We start from the raw sequence: 21,634 nt of genomic DNA, 5'->3' as shown, positions 1-21,634 counted from the left end.
TTGTTCAACAACTACATTTCAATCTTATTGAATTTCTAATCTAATTTACCATCCTTTTATCGATGTAATGGTTGTTCAAGCAAGAGATTGAAGTAAAATATATGTTCATTTATATTCATGTATTTATTCTAGATGGTACGTACATTCAGAACCAAAGTGGTTCAAATGCAAATTGTCTTAAGCATGTTGTCAATATTTTTGCCATATTATTATATGGGTCTTGTTAACGAGTGCCCCTGGGAACTTGGGGGCACTCTTTAAGGATTCCAAAAGAATAAATTATTTTATAAAAAAGTCAAATATTTCGATTTCCAATGCATTGATTACATATATTTTTATGATAATTTCCCTTATTATATTAAACAAAAAGCTAATAACTAATAAAAAAAATCTTGATTTGTTTATTAAGTATTTGGGGAGAAATTTATTCTAATAAACTCTAACAAAAATATAGCCTCAAATTGAATACAACAAATCATAACCACAAAACAAAAAGTTGGCCTTTTAATTTCAAGCTAATGATGAGAATGTTCTACATATGAATGGCACTCCCAAAGTGAGGAGCAAATCAATAGGATTTTAAAATACAACATTAATAAAAATACACAGAACTTGTAACACAATCAAAGGGTACTACAATAAATCAACATGTAAAAAGCATTATACTTCTCATTTTGTATTGTAAAAAGAATCAACAAAACAGCTTGTATTAATTAATTCAAGCTAGAATGTTATACTTGATTTCACTCCATGCTGAAGACCAATATGTTTAATGCACTATTAGGAAGATCATCCTTTAAATCATTGTCCATAAACCAATTGTCAATAACACTTCGAGACGTTTCAGGCGAATTTCCGGTAGGCCACTTGTCTACTAATCTAAACCCAAATTGCACTGCAGCTGAAAGTAACGTTGGTTCGTCGACACGGCGAAAGATATGGCAAAGAATAAGTACAGGAACATTCTCATCTTTATTACTTTCACTTGGAGCAATAAGTTCTTTTGCAGTTGCAAACAAAGGCAATATAGCTTCAGCAACGTATGTAACGTCAGTGCCGATGATGACATTGAAGCCTCTATCACTCAACTCCTTTATGCTTTCTATGTGATCTTTGTTTCCCCACTCAAGTTTTTTTGTAGTTAGTTTAGTCAGCAATGGTTGTTCAATATTAGATGCAACATTTTTGGCTAATAGGTCAAGAGAAAAATCATCTCCATCTGTAGCAACTACTCGATCAGCGTGTCTAGAAGCAATCATAGAGCAGATTCCACCACTGCCACACCCTAACTCCAATACCCTTTTTCCAGAAACAATATTGGGATTTTCTACAAGGACGGAAGCCATTAATCGGGCCGATTCCCACAGCATCAAACCAGTTGATTTGCAGGTATGTTGGTACTCTTTTGATAGTAAGTTAATCTTGAAATTCCAGCCTCTAAGGTTGATCTCCATAATCTATTGGGAATCAAAAGTGAAAACCATAACAAGAAAATCAGTACAAAAATATTAGAAGCCAAATATATAGTGCATAAGATTGAAAGGGGATAGCAAGATCATAAAACATACGATCACAACCAAGATCAAAGAATCCTACGAAAACAAAAATAATACCAAATATATAGTGCATAAACTACTAAAGTTTCAAATCATAAACATAAAACAACCAAGTCTCAAATCATAAACATAAACGACTCAGTCTCAAATCTTAAACATAAAGTCTCAAATCTTAGAGTGTGTTTGGATGGGGGAATATTTTGAGGGAAAGTAATGTTTTGAGGGAATTCAACTACTTTAAGGTGAATTCTATTGTTTGAACTCACCTCAAAGTAGTTGAATTCCCTCAAAACATTACATTCCCTCAAAACATTCCCCCACCCAAACACACTCTTAAGGTTTGAGACATTGAGTCGTTTATGTTTAAGATTTGAGCCTTGGTTGTTTTATGTTTAAGATTTGAAACTTGCAGTAGTTTATGCACTGTAAAATATATATTCTGTGTAATTTTTGTTTTGGTAGGATCCTTCAATCTTGGTTGCGATCTTATGTCTTACGATCTTGCTATCCCCTTTCGATCTTATGCAAGATCTCGATTCTTACAACCTTGCTTATAAGTGCTTATGCCATTAAATAAGCTAATCCAAACAGGCACTTTGTAGAACTTCTAAAAGAATAGGCAACCTCAGATGGGATATGCTCGAATAAAGAGCTGGAAACCAGCCAAAATGGAGCAAAAAGATGAAAGCCTTACCTCATACTCGTCGGAAGGCAAGACTCCAAACATGTCAGCCCCAACTCCCTCAGACATGTCAATTACAGTGTCAGTTATACTACCACAATTATTTTTCTCGATTTCCGTGCCAATATTGTTATCACTATCAAGATGATTGACCTCAGTTTCTTTACTGGAAGAGTTGGAACCATCTGAAACACAAAATACAGCTTGGACCCAACGCCTGAAACCAGCAAACAAAGAAGGAAAATAAAAAAGACAACTCATAAAGCTATAGTATCGTGATAAAATGAGCAAAGATGAACAAGTGGTATAATGTATTTACCGTTTCATTATCAACTCCCTTGAGCGGTTCTCAACTTCTTTGCAGCACACATCAAGTTTGTGAACATCGAAACCATTTTCTTTGAATAAATTTGTCAAGAACTCGTTTGAAAAATAGTAAGCGCGCTGGATAGGAAACAAAAAGGAGTACAACATTAGAAAATAAAAAAACTCACATGTGAACTAAAGATAACATGGAAGAACTGAAAACTTACAGTGCCGTCACCTCTAACATAGAAGTTATCAGTTATCTTTTGATCCTTGCCAGATAATCTCTCCTATAGAAAATAAAAATAAATATAAAAATTATTGATTGCTCAACCAATGAAATTCATCAACCAATATTTGACAGTCAAACAATTTTCCTTTCCAACAAAAGAAATGCTAAAATTCCATGAAGCACGGCAATGAATGTTACTTCAGTGTGAGTGTCCAACACCAACAATTGTATAACATGTGTTTGACACTCCATGCTGGCTTTAAAGCTGAAAATCAAAATGATTATGGACCTTGTCCAAGACCTGCCAAGACTGTTTACACGGTTGAGATTTTATTTTTTAGGACTGACTTAAGGATTAGATAAGATTTGATTTAAAATTTTAAATTAGGGTTAGATCAAATTTGAAATTAGGATAAAATTCAATTATTTAATTACATAAGTAATGATAAAATTTCTCTAAAAAAAAAATAATGATAAAATTGTAATTAAAAGAGTTTAAATGAAGGGTAAAATTGGAAGGAAAAAACTACAAAAAAACTTTATATTCTCTTCATATATATAGGTAAAGAAGAGAAAGCTATGGAGCATAGCGTTTGATATTCACGCTAGGAGCCACGAAAAACAGCATCTGGTCCTGAACCAGCCATGGTTGGTTAAAATATCTAGGTCACGGTCAGTTTTGGGAGGCATGTTCACTGGAATAAAAGAATTCGCAATGAATTGATTCAGTTTCTGCATAGTAACCTGCAGAAAGAAATTCTTCTCATTAAGTTTCACCAAGAGCGCATGGGTGAAGTAAACAGAGCTCCAGTTGACGTTGCATGGTTTTGAGAAAAAAGGATTATGAGGATTTTAACCAACATAGTTGAGCGGATCTTGAAGAAGAGGTGAATCGGCCCTTCAAATGATGAAACATGCCCAGAGAAAAACTCTAGATACCATGATAAACTAGAGGTTTAGAGAGAAATTAAGAATTTGGGTTCTAAGATTTTAGAAAACGATTCCCTGAACTATAGAGTGAGTACATTATGTTTTTATATGCAAATAAGTTCGATGAACTAAGCACAGTAACTGTCCAACTAACTAGTACAACAGAACATTCTGAATCAGTACTGTGCTGTGTATGCAAAAGCCAGCACAGCTGCATACTTAAGTCTACCTACTGACTAAGTTATTCTGAATTATGCACTTATAAGTCAGAGCATCAGGAAAAAAAAAATATTGTATTACACGCGCTAGACACATATGAGACAAGAAAAAACCAGAATATTGTATAGGATGAAGATGGAGACAAGAAAACCAGAATAAGGAAAGAACAGAACAAGGAGAACAGGCAAAGGTTGCCAGGAAGAAATGGGGAGAAGGATAAGACTAGGCTTGGTCAGGAGACCCCCAGTACCTGAGGGGCAACTATTCCCGAGCATACAATACCTTTTCTCAAAGCCTTTTAAATCGCTTTGATGTTAAAACAATAAGAATTATATTTGGATTCTTCCAGTCATCATAGACATGATTAGCAGAAAAAAAATTATCTTGATAATAACTAAGCACTTGTCAGTTTTCTGGTACATAAGTTAAAAAATTAAAGGGACAACAAAATCAACCTGAGCAAGGTCTCCAGTAGCATAGTCTCGCAGCAGCACATATCCATTTGGCTGCAAATGGAGAAAGGGTAGAAATGTCATCACGCATGAAGAAGTTATCTAACAAGGTTTGAGAAAAACTATAACGAATTCACAGTAACAATTTCTTACTTTTAGAACTTTTTTAATATTCTGCAAAACAATAGGCATCTTTTCTGGGGACACTGCAGATAACATAAATATCTGTTTACCATGTCAGGTACTTCAATATAAGAGTCGTAAATAATTTCAATAATAATAGCACAGACGTTATCTGAAATAACGCAAGAAAATGATACTAAAGTGAATGTGATCACGTAATCACTCTACGCAAACTGTAAACATAAGCTATATATCTGTCACGCAGAATTTCAGATACCATTGTAACAATGTCAACAGAAGATGGAATAATCTCTTTGCATAAATCATCGGCTGTCAAGTCAGCAACGAAAGCGTGAACATGGGACTCCTTAAAGTCTTCATGCATCTGCAATTAAGGAACACAAATTTGTTCCAATTAGATGTATATAAACAACAACAAAAACAATGCTTTTCTTTATTTTATGACAGAAAAGATGAGCTATACAAATGTAAACATAAAGTGCATCCTTTTATCGAAAAATAAATGAGATATCGCAATTTCATAAATCCTAAAGTTGGTTGAACTGTGACAGAAGACCACACCAAGAAGCACATTTTGAAGGGACTAAAGAAGTGAAATTCCACCAACACCATAATGAAACTATAAACAAAAGGTTTCTTCCACGATTTACATCCAATATAAAAGATATAGAGAAATAGTGGCAACGCACTAGATTCAGCATCACTCTTTTCAATGAACTCTAGAAGTGAGACTTTCACGATTTAATGGGACTCACATAAATCTCAACTAATAAAAAGAGTATCTAGCTATGAAAGGCTTCCCCTAGGTCTATCAATTTGAAACAACAATGCAACATTATTATGATCAATGCTACCGACACTTGGATCGATTTACATTCTCTGCAAAATGAATCTTGCTGATTGAATCGAAAAGCATACACCAAAGTCAAGCCACTATGCAAACACATATGCAACAAGATGACTATTTGACAGAGAGTTTAAGTTTATGTAAAGCAGATTTCCAACCTTAACCAATTCAATAGCTCGTCGTGAGAAATCACATGCATAAACAAAAGCATCTGGATATGATGCTATAACAGGAAATATGGTATTTCCAGCTCCACACCCAACCTGTTCAGTAAACAACACTTCTTAAGAAAGCATAATTGGTATAAAAAATACTTCACTGCTAAATAAACATAACAAAAATAGAGGAGAATAGAAATGATGCGAAAAGATTCAATCTCTATTATCATAGTATACTCCACAGATATCTTAAAATAAGAAAATTATCTTTTCACATTAATCTAACTGTAACACCATATAATTATGTTCTATAACACAAAGTAAAATAAAGTCAAAATGTTATCACATAAGCTATAAGTTACTTTCATAAGCTATCCATAAAGCTTATGGAAATAAGTTGAAGACAGATATGGACAAGTCATAAGTTATTTTCATAAGCTCTCTCAAACAATCTCACAAGTGTTTATGCCAGTAGACAAGTTCAAATGAGTCAATGCAAACAGGTTAATCCTTTATATGATAAACTTATAAGTTATAAACAGTAGAGGTTAAAGAGCATAATGTGGGAAAATATACTACCTCCAAAATTACTTTCTTTCCTCCTCCCTGAAATAAAAGATTACTTAACTCATCAGCGAAGGAAGAAAGCAAACATAGAAAAAATAAGTCAAATTAAAAATTAATATATTTTTCCTTCCACTCACTGAAAAGTAATCTCCCCATTCCTTATCCAAGTAATGCCGGTCTTTGAAAAACTGATGAAAGGTATCATCACTATAGTCAAATTACAAGTAGCAAATAATTCACATCAATATGAAACATAAATACTTAAAAAAATATGGTTACAGTTACAGTAAAATATACCACAAACAAGAAGAACCCAACATAACATTGAGTTGAAGCGAATAATGAACCCAACCAACAAAAAAAATTCCATCAAATGTCTCAGAGTTCGGGTGTGACCTAACATGACCTTACAAAACCGGTTTGTAAGTTGAGGGACGACTCTACTTATAAACTGGTGTTCATGTCATATCTGATACAATGTGGGACTCATAACACACCCTAGCATCTAGGACTAAACCAGGGCCGTTCTAAGGGGCTGCCACTAAAGCAAAGGTTTTAGGCCCCTAATTTTTTTAGGTTCCGTATTAGGCCTCATATTTTTGTCTTTGGAAAATATTTTCGCACGTCAAATTTTGTAAACATGTTCATTCAAAGCTTAAGTGGTATGTAAACGAGGAGTCGTAGGTCATGTTGCAAGTTCTATTTCAATGCCAGCTATTTGAACCTTAAATTCTTTTTGCCTTCAGATTCATATCAATTTAATTCGATGTCGGTTATTCTAAATATATTAAGACAAGTAGTGTGTAATCACTAATCAAAGTTTTGTAAACGTAAAAAATTAATTTACATTTGTATCATTTCAATATTATTTTTTTATTTTAAGACCTCTAACAATTGGTAAATAATGTATATTAAATATTATCTTCAACACGCACGCACGCGCAAGCACGCTCTCGCACAGCCATATATATATATATATATATATATATATATATATATATTAGAAAGGTTACGCATTAACGAAGTTGATTATAGCGAAAGAGGATATAAACTCACAATGTGACAACCCAGGGTTTGATTTCTAGCTGACAAAATACTCGTATTTAATTGGTGGTGTCTGACACACGTCATATAGAATTATTTTCGATTGAGGGAATTTATGGAATTTTTTTCTTTTTTTTTTGTCTTATTCTCTCTGAATACACTTAAAATGTCTCTTATCTCTATTTAAATTTCTCTTTAGGCCTAAAAATACATTAGGCTGGCTCTGGACTAAACATCTTGTCAGAACAACAACCAGTAATAGAAAAATAAAGGATGAAACAAAAGTTGCAAAACAATGAGATACATCTTCGTTCATGCAGAGTTCGGCCAACGGTGCCTACTCGTGACCGTAGAGCAACTACAGTTTCGTATATTTCTTGTGATGAATTAGGGTTTACAATGTTACAACAGATATATAGTACTACATTACAATGCCCCTGAACCGCTAGCTCAACTCCTCCTCCGCCCCTTTCCTCACTATTGTGTCTATATATGAGTACTCGATAAATCTAAAGTGTGACCTTAGTTGCCAGATAGTGGGTGGTCAAACAAAGAATGGATAGCCTCTGATCATCTTAAAATTTAAGTTTGGTCTAATGATGTCTCGTCTAAGTGATAATCTAACAAAACCATGAGTACAAAACGAACTTAATAAGGAAAACTAACCTTGTCTTTGTGGTGTTTGTAGAAGACATCCCAATATTTCTTAGCTTCTCTTTCATACTTTTCTGCAACCAAAAATCATAAAAAAATTAAACTTTCCTTTCAGAAATTAATTAAGAAGCAAGAGCGTAACAAAGGAAGAAAGAGGGTAGTAGGTACCTCTCCAAAAAGGTGAGACCCCAGAATTTGGTTTGGAATAAATTTGCAACCTTTGAGTTTCAAGTGGTAATTTTGATTCCCCTGAGGCCATTGCCGTGAGATCAAGCATTTGTTCCAATGAAAGACAACGTGTGTGCGATGACTTCAGTACTCGTGTTTTTCAAGTATCCCTCTGATTTTTTCTTGGAACATCTAAGATCTATTACTTGTTTTTTTAGGTTTTTTTTTATTTTTGGAAGGGATTTTATTTTTTAGGTTGAAAATAAATAAATAATAAAAGCATATTAAAAATTAATATTAATAATTTATTTAATATGATTCAGAGCAAATTGTAAAATTAAAGGCGGTTAATCATCCATCATCAATTAAAATGGAGAATTGTTGTTCCCATATTACATAAGGTTATGCCACACAAGTAAATGATATTTTTGTCCCTGCAGCAGTTAACTATCGAAGTTTGAAATCAACTGCCGACGAAAAAAAAAAGAAGAAAAAAAAAAAAAACTCGGTACTTTACTGCCGAGGAACTCATCAATTTTTTTTTTATGTTTGAGATGTACATAGGTCTTTTATGTTTGAGGGCAATTGGGCACTATACTTTTCATGGTTGTACCATTGTTTATTGATCATTTGATTACAAAAAAATGAATTAAGTTTGTTTTGACTAAAAAAAATCACTTGTTATTTATGCTTCCATCTTGCAATATGTGTGTGTCACTAATGCTAATGAGTACAGCAAAGCTCTTCAAACTTTCTGTCCTAAAGGAAAATCAAACATATGCTAAAAGCATTCTACTACATATGCTAGCCGAGATGATTTTGTTTCGAAAATTGTTTCTTTGTTCTCTTTCCAATTGGGATAAATTGTAAATGAATGAATTTTGGTTCCTAAGTACTTCAATTGAAATCCTACATTGAGAATTGAACTTAGTTTTTTTTTAATTGTTATTACAGTCTTATAACATAGCTAGCTATTACAGTCTTACAATTTTATACATACATTTGATTTCCTTTCTTGTTTTTACATGGCATACAACTTAATCTTGTGTTCATAATCATCGAGGAAAGTGAAGGAATGAAGTTACAAACTTGTAAATGTCAAAGATAAGTTTTCTTTAAGAAGAAAGTGAAAGAGAAGTTAATGAAAAATTTGTCCTTTCACAGAATTTTTAAGTTAGTCTTTTAAGTTTTAATTAAGTTTTTTTAGTTTCACAGAATTTTCAAGCTAATCCCTTAAGTTTCAAATAGGTCATTTTAGTTGGTAAACTATTTCACCTTTACTCATGTTGTAAGTCTCCATTTAACTGATGCTAATATAGGCGTTAAGTTTTTGACTTTAATCAAAATACTGTATTTTAAAAGCTTGAGGGTGTCAAAACGCTGCGTTTAATGGTCACAAATGACAATGGTTGAAAGACAACTATTTACAACAAAAAATGCATTTCTAGCACTATTAAACAGCATTTATAGTGGTAGAATGATCATTGGTGACGATTAAACGTAACGTTTCTACATCATGGAACTTTTAAAAGGCAGTGTTTTGATCAAAGTCAACAACTTAATGGCTAGATCAGCATCAGTTGATTATTAACTAACAACAGGGGTAACAGTGAATTCTGTCAAACTAAAAAGGACCTAATTGAAACTTTCGAAACTTAAAGGATTAACTTAAGAATTTTGTCAAACTAAAAGTTGTTTAGATGGAAGGGTGGTGATTATCACTTTGAGAGAAAAAATAAGGGGGTTTGTGTTTACTTAAAAACTAGAGGGGATGTTGGTGCTATTAGAGAATAATTTATATATGGAAGGTGATTGTAATTTTTCCTATAATTTATAAGTGCAAAAAATAGATTTCATAAAAGCTTAAATATGCATTTCGTCTCTGTAATTTGGGCATGTTTTGATTTTCGTCCCCGTAAAAAAAACAAATTTAAAAACATCATTGTAAAACTTTTTTTGTTTTAAAAAGGTCCTTGACCCCACTTTTTTTGCTGATATGGGATGGTTTTGGCCACGTGGCACTTGCTGACTCTGCAAACTTTTTCCACGTGGCAGTCCACGTCATTTAAAATTTATTTTTTATTAAATTAAAAAATTATGAAAAAATTCCAATTTTTTTTTAAAATAAAGAAAAAATTGGAAATTATTTTTTCGGAATAATTTTCAAAAATTTAATTTTCACTTTTTTTTACAAAATTTTTAATTTTAACAGTTTTTTCCCGAAATTTTTTTCATAAGTTTTTTATGATTTTTTTTTTAATAATGTGGCATGCCACGCGGCAAAAGTTGCACAGTCAGCAACTGCCACGTGGCCAAACCCATGCCAAATCATAACTGAAGTGGGGCGAGGGACCTTTTTAAAACAAATATTTTTTTACAGGGATTTTTTTTTTTTTTGCAAGGACGAAAATCAAAACGCACCCAAATTACAGGGACGGATTGCATATTTAAACCTTTCATAAAATAATAGAGAGAATTAATCAATTCTATTCGGCATGGATGATTAGGTCTTTAGTTGACTATATGTTAGTGATTTTCTCCGATCTACCATAAAGTGTGTCTTCCTTAATCTAATTTGTTTCTTTGTTGCAACAACAACAACAACAACCAAGTCTTATCCCACTAAGTGGGGTCGGCTACATGGATCAAATGTCGCCATAGTGTTATATCATACACCAAATTTGGATCCAACTCATTGACCTTTAAATCCTTTCTAATGGTTTCTCTAATAGTTTTCCTAGGTCTTCCTCTACCTCTTTTAACTTGACTCTCCTCCATTTGATCTATTCTTCTTACCACGGCATCTACGGGTCTTCTCTCTACATGTCCAAACCTTCTAAGCCTATTTTCTACCAACTTGTCTACTCTAGGTGCTACCCCCACTCTCTCTTGATGGGATAAAACCGCAAGTGTACGGTTCTATCGAAGTATTAAAATAAGAGTATCGTTCCGACATGGAGTTGTTAAATTCAATTAACTTTTGTTGATGATTAGAAGAGAATCAAGTTGCAAAGTTGGGGTTTTCAAAAGGGTTGAAAGATAATAATATAAAAAGAGGCTTGGGATTATTGGTTCACCTTAATGACAAGTCCTTCTCAAACCAAACCATTAAACCTAGAACCTTATGTTATACCTAACTTCTAAAGACAGTTTCTCTTTTGTTCCTCTAGCAACCAAGCTGACTTGATTACTATTAGATTTTGGTTCCTTTAATAACCAAGCCTATTTCGCTGACTTGATTACTATTAGTTCCCTTGAAGATCGAAACTGTATGTATCAAAGATTGCAGAGACTATTTCGCTGCCTTTGCAACCCTTGTCTAAATTCACTTGTTCGAATATCAAAGTTCCACTTTCGTTTTATGAATTGATATTTGAGATGATGGATTAACAATTATCAAACCCTCCACTTTCGTTTACACAGTTGATAATGGTTAATTCATGTTAAAACGGTGAATTTAGATTAGAGATTAGGGTTACATAAGATTAGGGTCAATAGCTTAGTTTGATTAGGATTATGTCATTAAGACTTATCCAGCAATCCCAAGACAAGAGAAGTCTACTCGCTCATGTTCATCGTAGACATGAAGAAGAAGGAGAAAAGCATAAAAGTAAATAACAAGAAAGTAAAGGAAAATAAAAGAACTTTTATTAGAAAGACAATTGTCACTTATTGAATTCCAAGAAAAGATGAATATTAGTGATGGCTAGCTCCTATATTTATAGTTTACATTCGACTTAGAATCTAAGCAATTACATCACTAGAATGTTCCACAAACAACGGGCTTTTTGGTAAAACTAAAATAGAGTAGCTTAAAATCTAAACAAAATCAGCAAAAGGTGTTATGGGAGGTGGCACGGCCGTGCCAAGCTTCTGACTTGGAGGAGACATATTTTTGTCTCCGAATCTTCGTATTTTTGCTCCGAATCAGCTCTAAACCCCTTTCTTTTGCTCCAAGACTCAATCCATTAAATATTCGTTCCTGAAATATAATAATATGCAATTGAAGTAAAATAGTTCAAAAAGGAAATAATATTAAAATAAAATAAACTTAAATCTAATTAAAACTAAACTAAATATTATACTAAAATAGATAATTATTGACTCATCAAACTCCCCCACCCTTGAATCTTTGCTTTTCCTCAAGCAAAAGGCATAGACATAGCAGCAATAAAAAGATTAACATATGACAATTCAAATAAAAACTTATGTCTCCTCTAAGACTTCATTTCAATGTACACTAATCACAACTCCAAGTATTCCTTGTGAACCTATTCAACCCAACAACAAGTCTCAAGTGAGTGTGTGTAGTCCAACCATTTTCTTGCTCTTATATAAGACATATATTATGAGGAACATGTTATAACCTTAACACTAAAGTAACCGAGAAAAGTCCTTTCTTCATTTAAAATAAAACAAAATAAATATTATACCACTCATAGGATTGCACCAAGGGTCTATCCTTAACTCATATGATCGGTTTCTTTTGTTTGTTAACATATTTGCATATTAAAAATGGTTATAGTTATATTGTATATTTAATTATATAATTTTTTTATTAACATATCACAGCCGTATCGTATCTTGATTTTTGAAAATTTTCCGTATCGACGTATCGGTGCAGTATCGTATCTCGTATCTGGGCTTCACAGGTCCCAAGTAATACCTTACTTTTAAAAAATGAATATATACACCAAAATATTTCTTAATAATTTGACCCCGTATAAGTTGTCGTTTTTATGGATTATGACTATTTCGTGATAATTCCCACCTCTGTTTAGCTATTGATGCATAATCATATTTGCAAAAGTTGAAGCTTTTAACACCATAATTGAGTCAAATATGGGCAGAGTAATTCAACATTAAATAATTAAGAAAGAAAAATGTGCTATGAAATAGAGTTAAAGAAAAGAAGAAGACAAAGACTTGTAGTACATAGAAGAATAAGACCACGCATCTTTTACTTTGAATATCTAGAAAGCTTTGGTCGTAAAGTGCATATTGGATCAGTTGAGTACAAAACAAAACAACAAACACAATATTTTATTCTTGAGAGATCAAATACGATATTTGTTGCCTTTAATTTATTCAAAGAAATACAACTTGATTATTGAACATATAAATATTGGGTTAAACATAAACACAACTTGAAAGACAACATCTCTATTAGTTGATTTCTCTATCTATAAAACACTTGTTAGTATTTAACCTATTTTTTTCGTATTTATCGTAATTTTTAGTCACATTCTATTCTTTTATAATCAAAGAACTCACATTTTAATGTGAAAGAAATAAAATCAAATTCAACAATTTTGCTAGCCTCACAATCATTGCACTATTGCTCAAGATGAGATCCTCCTCACATGTTAAAATCTACATAAATAAAAAATGTAAAAAAATTAGATAGAAAATACAAACAATACAAAAATGTAAAATTTGTTGAAGGCAAAATACGAAAAGTTCCATAAAACATGGTTTAATTAACAAACAATATCAATATTATTAAGCTAATCATCTGTATCAAAATCTAACTTAGAGAATCTCACAATTTATGTGCCTGAGTTCGAGAAAACAATAAAATAAGAAAGTACAAGTGGTGGTGTGTGTGTGTTTTTCCAACAAGACACATAGATAGAAAAGTGTTGTCATTCACACAGCAAAGCAGTGCTTACCTGTGTGTATGTATGTATGTATGTTCCTGTCTTTTTCCAATCTTTGACCAAAACCAAACAAGAACAAGAACAAGCCTTACCAGAATCACCTTTCGGCGCTCTTTTTCTTTAACCCCATTTTTCTCATTCTTTTTCATTTTTTTACCAGCTTCAACAACCACCACCATACATGTTTTATTTTTTATTTTTTTATTTTTGTACTCATTATTACCTACACTACATTCAAAAAACCCCAAACTAGTACTATATCTTAATTTATTATTATCACCTTAAAATTAACAAATTTTTACTGTTTTTTTTTTTTTTTTTTTATGCTATTATTATTGTTAATGTTTGTTGTGTTACTACTGAAGAAAACTGAACTTGCTTTTTAGCTTCATCTCCAATTCATCACTCAAATCTAGTTTAACAACAACGACCCTTTTCAGGTAACCTACTTTTTTTATCTTGCATTCTTAATTTCTCTTTCAAGATCCATCCTTTATTGAGAAATTTTATCTGGGTTGTCTTAATTTTTTTTTTTTTGCTGGGGATTGATTTTGCAATTGAATATGTAGATCGAGATGTTTGCAATTTAGCATAATATTTGGCTTTTTTTTTTAATATTTAATTTTGTTTTTGTGATTTTGCATTTGGTTGGGGACTTACGGTACCATTTTGGAGTGTATTATTATATTCTCTTTAACTATTTTGTTAGTTTGCATGCTTATGGTTTCAGAATAATTTGAAAGGGCTTTGTTTTTCTTCCTTTTGTTTGGAGATATTTAGCATTCATAGCTTCAAATGATTTAGTTTAGTTTTTGTGTTGAACCTATCCATTCAGAGCATGTTTTGCTCTGGCTTCAGTTAGGCACCCGCTAGTGGACGGAGGGATTGGTCCCTCAGATTAGTTCGTCCTTAGGCCGGATACCGAGTTAAAAAAAATAAAAATTCTGTTTCTGTTTAGCTATGTACATGACCATAGAGGGTTAAAGTGCTGAAGAGATTAATATTTGATGCTGAAGAGATTAATATATTGAGGAATTTTTTGGGAATGACTAAAAAGGATACTTTAAGACAATAATATAATGCCCCATTTGAATTTCTTCAACTTTTCTTGGCATTTCAATTATCCTCATAACACTGATGGGGTTGTTTGCATCTGATTCTGATGATGGACTTGTGAGGAATTCAAGTCGCACGTTCATAAGTTGTTTTCAGCTTATTTCCATTAACTCTCCAGGATAACTTATGACACTTATACGAAAACAATATTTTATTTCATCTTTTGTTACAGAAATAGTTTATAAATAAGCATTTATATGGTAAACGCTTGTTATAAATGTTTAATTAAACTGTTTAACAGGCCTATAGCGATTTGGGCCAAATATCTTACCTTGTGTATGTTTGTTTTCATGTCAAACACACTCAATGTTTTGCTAAAACAAACACACTTATTGAGAATAATCGCCAACTTCAAATTCAATGTGCCAAACGTCTCTTTTTGTTTTCTGGTGCTGCTGACACTATGCTAGTTCCCTTGTTAGGTGAAATCAAGCCCACTAATGCATGCACACACTACTGCTGGAGCTTGACTAATCATCTTCTATGCTGTGTTTTGTAGCAGAAAATATGGGCTTACTCTGTAGCAAAAGTCGCCGTTATAATGATGCCAACACTGAAGAAAATGCACAGGTCAATTATACTAGATTGAGTACATACTTTTTAAGTTCTTAATAATCTGAAAGTGCTATATTTGATTAAGCTTACATGCATTTACAGACTGCAGAAATTGAAAGAAGAATAGAGTTAGAAACAAAGGCTGAAAAGCATATTCAGAAACTTCTACTACTAGGTACATTTTATTGGACAATTGTCTTTTTATCTTCGTCTTATATGCTTAATGGTCCATGTTTACATTATAAAGTTGAACTTTGCCATTTTGGAATCTACAATGTATAAATGATGACACTTGCCAGGTTTTGAAGGAATGTCTATATTTTTATGTTGAGTCTCACGTTAGATGATATATGAGCTGAAAATGTGTTTATAAGTGAGAGACATCCCTCGTTTACAAACTGGTTTAGTAGGACTGAATTAGGCGTAACCTGAATTCCAAGTAGTATCAGAGCCTATCCAAGATCCGTTGGACCACCTGCTTTCGGGTTATTTGGGTCACACTCTGGATGTCCAGTTTTGGACATGACGGGTGTGTGATGAGAGTTCCACATTAGATGAGAAATGACGTGCAATGTATTATATAAGTGGAAGACATCCCTCACCTTGCAAGCTAGTCCCAACCGAATACCGAGAGTTCATAAGTAGTTTGTTTGTGCAGGAACTGAATTGTTTCCAAACATTCAATGTTCTCGTTATTTTTTTGTCTCCATTATGGAGGAAACTGTCATCTTTGCAGCATAAGGTGTTTTATTGTACTATGGAAAAAGTGTATTCAACTTCCGATTGAGGGTTACTTGATTTCCATATGTATTTTTGATATAAAACCATTTACGAGCTTTCATCTAGTAGCCTGAGCTTTTGGGATAGTTGGTTATTGATATGGCATCAAGTTTCTGACCAAGTGGTCATGAGTTGATCATTGCTGCCTCCATTTTTTCAAATAAAATTTACAGATGAATTTTTTTTAGTATTGATGATTGAGGAAACTATTTTGTATACTCATGTTTTTAGGATTTGGAATAACTGATCAAACAGGAGATTAGATTTTCTTTATTTATCGTAATGACTTCTTCTTTTAAGTTATCTATCATGTTCCTGCGAATAATTGCATACTCATTTGATTGAACCATTTATGCAATAATATTTCATTTTCATGCTTGCTTTTATTATTTTTATGGTGCACTTATTTAAACTTATCAACGATCCCTTTTTTTAGGAGCTGGAGAGTCGGGGAAGTCCACTATATTTAAGCAGGTAAGAAAATGCATTTTCTCCGTATCTTAGCACTGTGTGTGTGTACTTGATTGTTGATATTTGTTTGCTTGCAATATGCAGATAAAACTTTTATTTCAAACTGGCTTTGATGAGGCAGAGCTAAAAAGCTACCTACCAGTCATTCATGCTAATGTCTATCAGACAATAAAAGTACGCAATACTTGGAAAGGGTGTGTTGATTATTTTTTCTCTTAAAAATGAAGTGTTTGCAGTGTCCACTGTTTGTAGTTACAGTTTTCTGCGAATTGTGTTTTGGTTGAGCTGGTTTTGTAAACTGTCATCCTTATTATGTACTTGACTTGTTTCTACAGTTACTTCATGACGGATCGAAAGAGTTTGCCCAGAATGATGTTGATTTTTCGAAGTATGTTATATCCGGTGAAAATAAGGTTGGTCAATGCTACTGTCTCTGTTAAAACTATTTATTATAAAGAACTGTAGAGCAACCAATTGTATATAGGTTTTTTTGTTTGTTTGTTTGTTTGTGTGGAATCTGTTGCTTTTTGTCAAACTTTTAAGAACTTTCTTCTTAATTCAAAATGCGCTCTCTTAATTTTCCTGACAGGACATTGGCGAAAAGTTATCAGAAATTGGAGGCAGGCTTGATTACCCCCGTCTCACTAAGGAACTTGCTCAAGAAATAGAGTGTCTGTGGAAAGATCCTGCAATTCAGGTAGCTAAATGTCATGCTTTGATTGCTTTTACTACTTTCACTGTGCCTGCTTAGTCCTTCGTTATTTTTCGGTATCAGTTAATGTCTAGTATAAACCGCATGTTATACTTTCTGTAGGAAACATATTCCCGTGGTAATGAGCTCCAAGTTCCAGATTGTACCCATTATTTCATGGAAAATTTGCAGAGGCTGTCTGATGCTAATTATGTTCCAACAAAGGTATCCAAGATTTAGCATACTATTGTTTTTTACATTCATTTTAATTTAAAGCATATTCCTGTTTTCATTTGTCTGCTTTTGTCACATTGTGGGTCTTGGGAAATCTAAAGATCATTTCATATCGAAAGTTCCATGGTTTAAGTATGTTAGGTCCATCATACTAAATGTTGGAAATTTCGCCTTTATTGCGGTCCGCCCCTTGTCGCCTAAATTGCGGCCTTTGGTTTGCCTTCGTCGCAACCTCCAACACCTTCATTGTGTTGGCTTTGAGGGGGTGGATTTAGTCCCACATCGGATAGATAGGACTCTTGAGAAGAGTTTATAAAGAGGAGGCACTCCTCACCTTACAAGCCAGTTTTGTAAGGATGAGTTAGGCCCCAAATTTCAACACTAAATAACGAGGAAATAGATCTAGATTTCAACTATTAGGTTCAAGCATAATGGAAGAAATTGAGGAATACTTCTGGTGTAAATTGTGATAGAAAAGGATCACACAATCTTGAGGGAAAGTTTACTGCTTGAAAGTTCACTAAATTTTTAATTTCATTCCATAGTCATATATTCATACAATTTGAAATGATTGTCATGAATCTACTAAACTTGTCAATCTGTTGTACAATTTCAGGAGGATGTGTTGCTGGCAAGAGTTCGTACCACTGGTGTTGTAGAGATTCAGTTCAGGTAAACATGTCAATCGTCTTTAGCTGTCATACTGAAATTACTCAGAGAAACGCTTATTAGGTTATTCCTGTCGCCATTTTGATCTCTTCTTGATATGCTTATTCCTGTCCATTTATTCACTTTCTTTAAACAGTATGTTGTGTGTAGTAAACCCTTTAAACACTGGTGTTGTCTGACCAAAAAGGAGTTTTACAACAAGTTAACTTGATATGTATCCCACATAGTATTCTAAATACATGATTCTAGAAGTTAACCTGCCGACTTGCGAATTTCAAGTTTGACAATAAAGGAATGGTCCAATGTTCCTTCTTCTCTATGCTGTGTTTCAAAGGATCAGGATTCGCTATCTTGTTTGTCTCTTCTTGTTGAAAGCTTCCTCTATGTGTCATTGTTTCTTCTTTTGTCTTTTGTCTGGCCTTTTGTCGTGTGCTAATGATTAAGGTTGCTGGGTATGTACTGAATTTGAAGTTTAGGATTCAGGTGAGTGCTAGTTGCCTGAATTCTTTGGCAAGATTTGGGCCGGTGTTCTTAGTCTTAACGAGATGATACATATGTATTAAGTTTTATCTTAGTGTTAAAAGATTATTACGAATATTAGTAACATTTTAAGTTTTTTCTTCATTGTTTTATATATTTGTCAAATGACCGCTTCCATAAATTTGAAGGACAAGGCATGCCGGTCTTAATGTGTATGCCATTCTTGTATTTTTTTTTTTGGAACGACAGGTGTTGTAATTGTTAGTATTATGATGGCTGTTGTGGTGATCGAACCTTTGACCTTTTTATCGCTTCACTTCTCAACTCCTCCACCCCAGCCACCAACCAACCTTACATCCCGTGTCACTCTTGTTATAAATAATGTATTTTTGTGATTATTTGTAAGAACTGTATATCGCCCATTAGTCAGGCCCGTTAGATTTACAATAGCCTATTTAAATGAATTAGTGTTTGTATCCTATTTACAACTTTGAAAATATTAGAATCATTTTCTACATTACTCAAGTGAGTCTAGCCACCTTCATTATTTGAAACTTGGTGTGATCTTGTTACTCTATGATTATACTGTCCCTTTGCACAACAACATAATTGTTATGTCTGTTATTTTGACAGCCCTGTTGGAGAAAACAAGAAAAGTGGTGAAGTCTATAGACTGTTTGATGTCGGTGGCCAGAGAAATGAGAGGAGGAAATGGATCCATCTGTTTGAAGGAGTTTCAGCTGTAATATTCTGTGTTGCAATTAGCGAGTATGGTCTACCTTTTGACTCTATTTTAATATGAATTTCACAAATCTCAAAAACATGTATTTGCGTTCTTACATGTGCATCTGTTTTGATTTTATTGTGCAACAAATCAAAAGGTTAAAGAATCCAGTTGAAGTTTTTCTTTTGGTCACTAGTTAAAAAACATGTTAGTGCTCAAAATATTTCATGCCAGTAGGGGACAAATTATTTCGTGTATCCCTTCGATATCATTGGCAAGGACATCATTTAATTACAAAATCTGCAAAGCTGAAGAATTTGTTGACATCTCACTTTCCTTCCAGGTATGATCAAACACTTTTTGAGGATGAAAACAAGAACAGAATGATGGAGACAAAAGAACTTTTTGAGTGGGTCCTGAAGCAACAATGTTTTGAGGTTTCTTTTTCTTCACTTTAGCATCTAAAACAATTATATGGAAAGTTTCCTATGGAATTTTTTCTGTTCCCTTTAGAGCTCCATTCTTCACCAACAGTTAAGATTTTGGCCTATCTCATGTCTTTCTCTTTTCTACGCAGAAAACATCCTTCATGCTATTTTTGAACAAGTTTGACATATTTGAGAAGAAGATCCTGGATGTAAGAACCAGCCTAACCTCATACACTTTGTCAATGGTGGAGGCTATTTTTGTTTTAGTCTAATGTTTTGTATTGTGCAGGTCCCACTTAATGTATGTGAGTGGTTCAAAGACTACCAGCCAGTGTCAACCGGGAAACAAGAGATTGAACATGCATACGAGTAAGTAACTTATTTATAGCACGGGCCATTGAAGACTTGCGCCCTGTTTGGATAAACAACTTAATTTAGCACTTATGGCAAAAGCGCTTATAATATAAATGTTTATGAATAAGTAATTTCTATACAAATGATAAAATCAAGTCAAATAGTTTTCATGTAAGCTATAAGCTGTTTCATAAGCTATTCTGAATAGTTTATGGAAATTAATTGAAAACAGCTCATTGCCATGTTACAAGCTATTTTCATCCGTAACAGTCTCAGAAGTGCTTATACTAGCAGATAAACTTAAATAAGTCCATCCAAAATGCCCCATACTCACGTTGAAGCTTGTATGTAACACAATAATATAACATTGTCAGTTTTGGATGAACTTTTCACAAAAATAAAATAAAAGATTCTTGTAATAATTACGATTTCTTTAGAATAGCATATAATATAAATAGAAATAAACTTCTGCATTTGAAATTTTTCAATAACTCTCTCATCTAACTTCTTCCTAAGCATTTGTAAACTAATGCTTACTTTTTTATTAGTGAAAAACCAATAACTTATTTTAACTGAGAAGCTCAAATAGTTAGAAGTTAATTCATACTAGACCATGATAAATTAGGTTATGATTTCTTACCTACCTTGAAAGTGGTGCTACTATAAGTTCATAGGAATTAGATTTTCATAACCAGCAGTCCAGCGCAACGAATTAACATGGACAAACTTTTTTTTATTTTTTATTTCAGGTTTGTGAAGAAAAAATTTGAGGAATCATATTTCCAGAACACTGCTCCGGATAGCGTAGACCGCGTGTTTAAGATATATAGGACCACTGCACTTGATCAGAAGGTTGTGAAGAAGACATTCAAGCTTGTTGATGAGACTTTGAGACGGAGGAATCTCTTTGAGGCTGGCTTGTTATGACCAATGAGTGGACCATATATGTTATATAAGAGGGATAAAATATTTTTACAATGAAGAGGTGAGATCAGATTTTGGGTATACTAGAAGTAAGGTATACTAAACATTAAATCGATTTGTTGATTTTATTTCTTGTAAAATCTTGTTGGAGTGAGTGGATGGAGAAAGGTCTTTCTATATAGTGATCTCCACATTCATTTTTAAAGGGGAAGTTTATTGCTATGAACTTTCAAGATTTGATATCATGATTTGTGATTATGTTTTTATAGATTGAAAATCAGCAATGATATGAGTATTTCATATTTATTTGTGATTATTAGTAGTAACGCTACTTTGTGCACGAGTCTACTCTTATTCGGTAAATTTACATCTCTCGCCAATTGGAGAGAAGCATGTTCAACCACATTGTGGACATTGGATTAATTCGTAAACATTTAAAAGTCAAACATTTTTAATATAGTTTTGTTTTATTTTACTATTCTCTATTTGATTGTATTAATTTCAATATATTTAGAAATGGGAAAACAACAACTATGTTGATACTTTTTTAAGGTAATAGAAGTATATGGTAATGGGGGATGTTTGGTGA

The 21,634-nt window shown here is 33.0% G+C and overlaps 2 protein-coding genes across 6 annotated transcripts; one reads left to right on the top strand and one right to left on the bottom strand.

The window, feature by feature from the left end:
• Nucleotides 1-478: 478 nt before the first annotated feature.
• Nucleotides 479-8,157, bottom strand: LOC11423308 (uncharacterized). 2 transcript variants are annotated; one of them, XM_039832377.1, is made up of 12 exons: nucleotides 7,960-8,157; nucleotides 7,804-7,865; nucleotides 6,231-6,300; nucleotides 6,106-6,132; nucleotides 5,527-5,631; nucleotides 4,778-4,885; nucleotides 4,531-4,602; nucleotides 4,381-4,431; nucleotides 2,772-2,834; nucleotides 2,558-2,682; nucleotides 2,251-2,455; nucleotides 479-1,457 (listed from the first exon to the last, which is right to left on the bottom strand). In XM_039832377.1, the coding sequence occupies exons 2-12, from the start codon at nucleotides 7,857-7,859 to the stop codon at nucleotides 744-746; spliced, it is 1,596 nt and encodes a 531-aa protein (XP_039688311.1). In that variant the 5' UTR covers nucleotides 7,860-7,865; nucleotides 7,960-8,157; the 3' UTR covers nucleotides 479-743. The 2 variants fall into 2 exon arrangements, with proteins under 2 accessions (XP_039688311.1, XP_024631073.1); XM_024775305.2 differs by having other exon boundaries at nucleotides 6,231-6,281; nucleotides 7,960-8,156.
• Nucleotides 8,158-13,581: 5,424 nt separating this feature from the next.
• LOC11432413 (guanine nucleotide-binding protein alpha-1 subunit) lies at nucleotides 13,582-21,358 on the top strand. Of its 4 annotated transcripts, none has more exons than XM_003588912.4 (14): nucleotides 13,582-14,059; nucleotides 15,158-15,305; nucleotides 15,393-15,465; nucleotides 16,507-16,544; nucleotides 16,626-16,715; nucleotides 16,877-16,954; nucleotides 17,131-17,238; nucleotides 17,356-17,457; nucleotides 18,083-18,138; nucleotides 19,249-19,383; nucleotides 19,683-19,776; nucleotides 19,917-19,976; nucleotides 20,057-20,136; nucleotides 20,871-21,048. In XM_003588912.4, the coding sequence occupies exons 2-14, from the start codon at nucleotides 15,219-15,221 to the stop codon at nucleotides 21,046-21,048; spliced, it is 1,179 nt and encodes a 392-aa protein (XP_003588960.2). In that variant the 5' UTR covers nucleotides 13,582-14,059; nucleotides 15,158-15,218. The 4 variants fall into 4 exon arrangements, with proteins under 4 accessions (XP_003588960.2, XP_003588959.1, XP_024631170.1 ...); XM_003588911.4 differs by having other exon boundaries at nucleotides 13,583-14,059; nucleotides 15,238-15,305; XM_024775402.2 differs by having other exon boundaries at nucleotides 13,583-14,059; nucleotides 15,235-15,305.
• Nucleotides 21,359-21,634: the final 276 nt, after the last annotated feature.

This window comes from Medicago truncatula, chromosome 1 (genome assembly GCF_003473485.1).
Source record: "Medicago truncatula cultivar Jemalong A17 chromosome 1, MtrunA17r5.0-ANR, whole genome shotgun sequence".
Taxonomy (NCBI): domain Eukaryota; kingdom Viridiplantae; phylum Streptophyta; class Magnoliopsida; order Fabales; family Fabaceae; genus Medicago; species Medicago truncatula.
Note: the sequence above shows the minus strand (reverse complement) of the source record. Positions and strands in the feature narration are given on the sequence as shown.

What these genes read in the sequence shown, in the direction of transcription:
- LOC11423308 (XM_024775305.2), bottom strand. Translation starts at nt 8,068, where the DNA reads ATGCTTGATCTCACGGCAATGGCCTCAGGGGAATCAAAATTACCACTT. An exon ending in CTGTTGACATTGTTACAATG is followed by an intron (nt 4,603 to 4,777) that starts GTATCTGAAATT and finishes CATGGTAAACAG; the next exon opens with ATATTTATGTTATCTGCAGT. An exon ending in AGGGAGTTGATAATGAAACG is followed by an intron (nt 2,456 to 2,557) that starts GTAAATACATTA and finishes TGCTGGTTTCAG; the next exon opens with GCGTTGGGTCCAAGCTGTAT.
- LOC11432413 (XM_024775401.2), top strand. Translation starts at nt 15,219, where the DNA reads ATGCTGTGTTTTGTAGCAGAAAATATGGGCTTACTCTGTAGCAAAAGT. An exon ending in GGAAAGATCCTGCAATTCAG is followed by an intron (nt 17,239 to 17,355) that starts GTAGCTAAATGT and finishes TACTTTCTGTAG; the next exon opens with GAAACATATTCCCGTGGTAA. An exon ending in CTAATTATGTTCCAACAAAG is followed by an intron (nt 17,458 to 18,082) that starts GTATCCAAGATT and finishes GTACAATTTCAG; the next exon opens with GAGGATGTGTTGCTGGCAAG.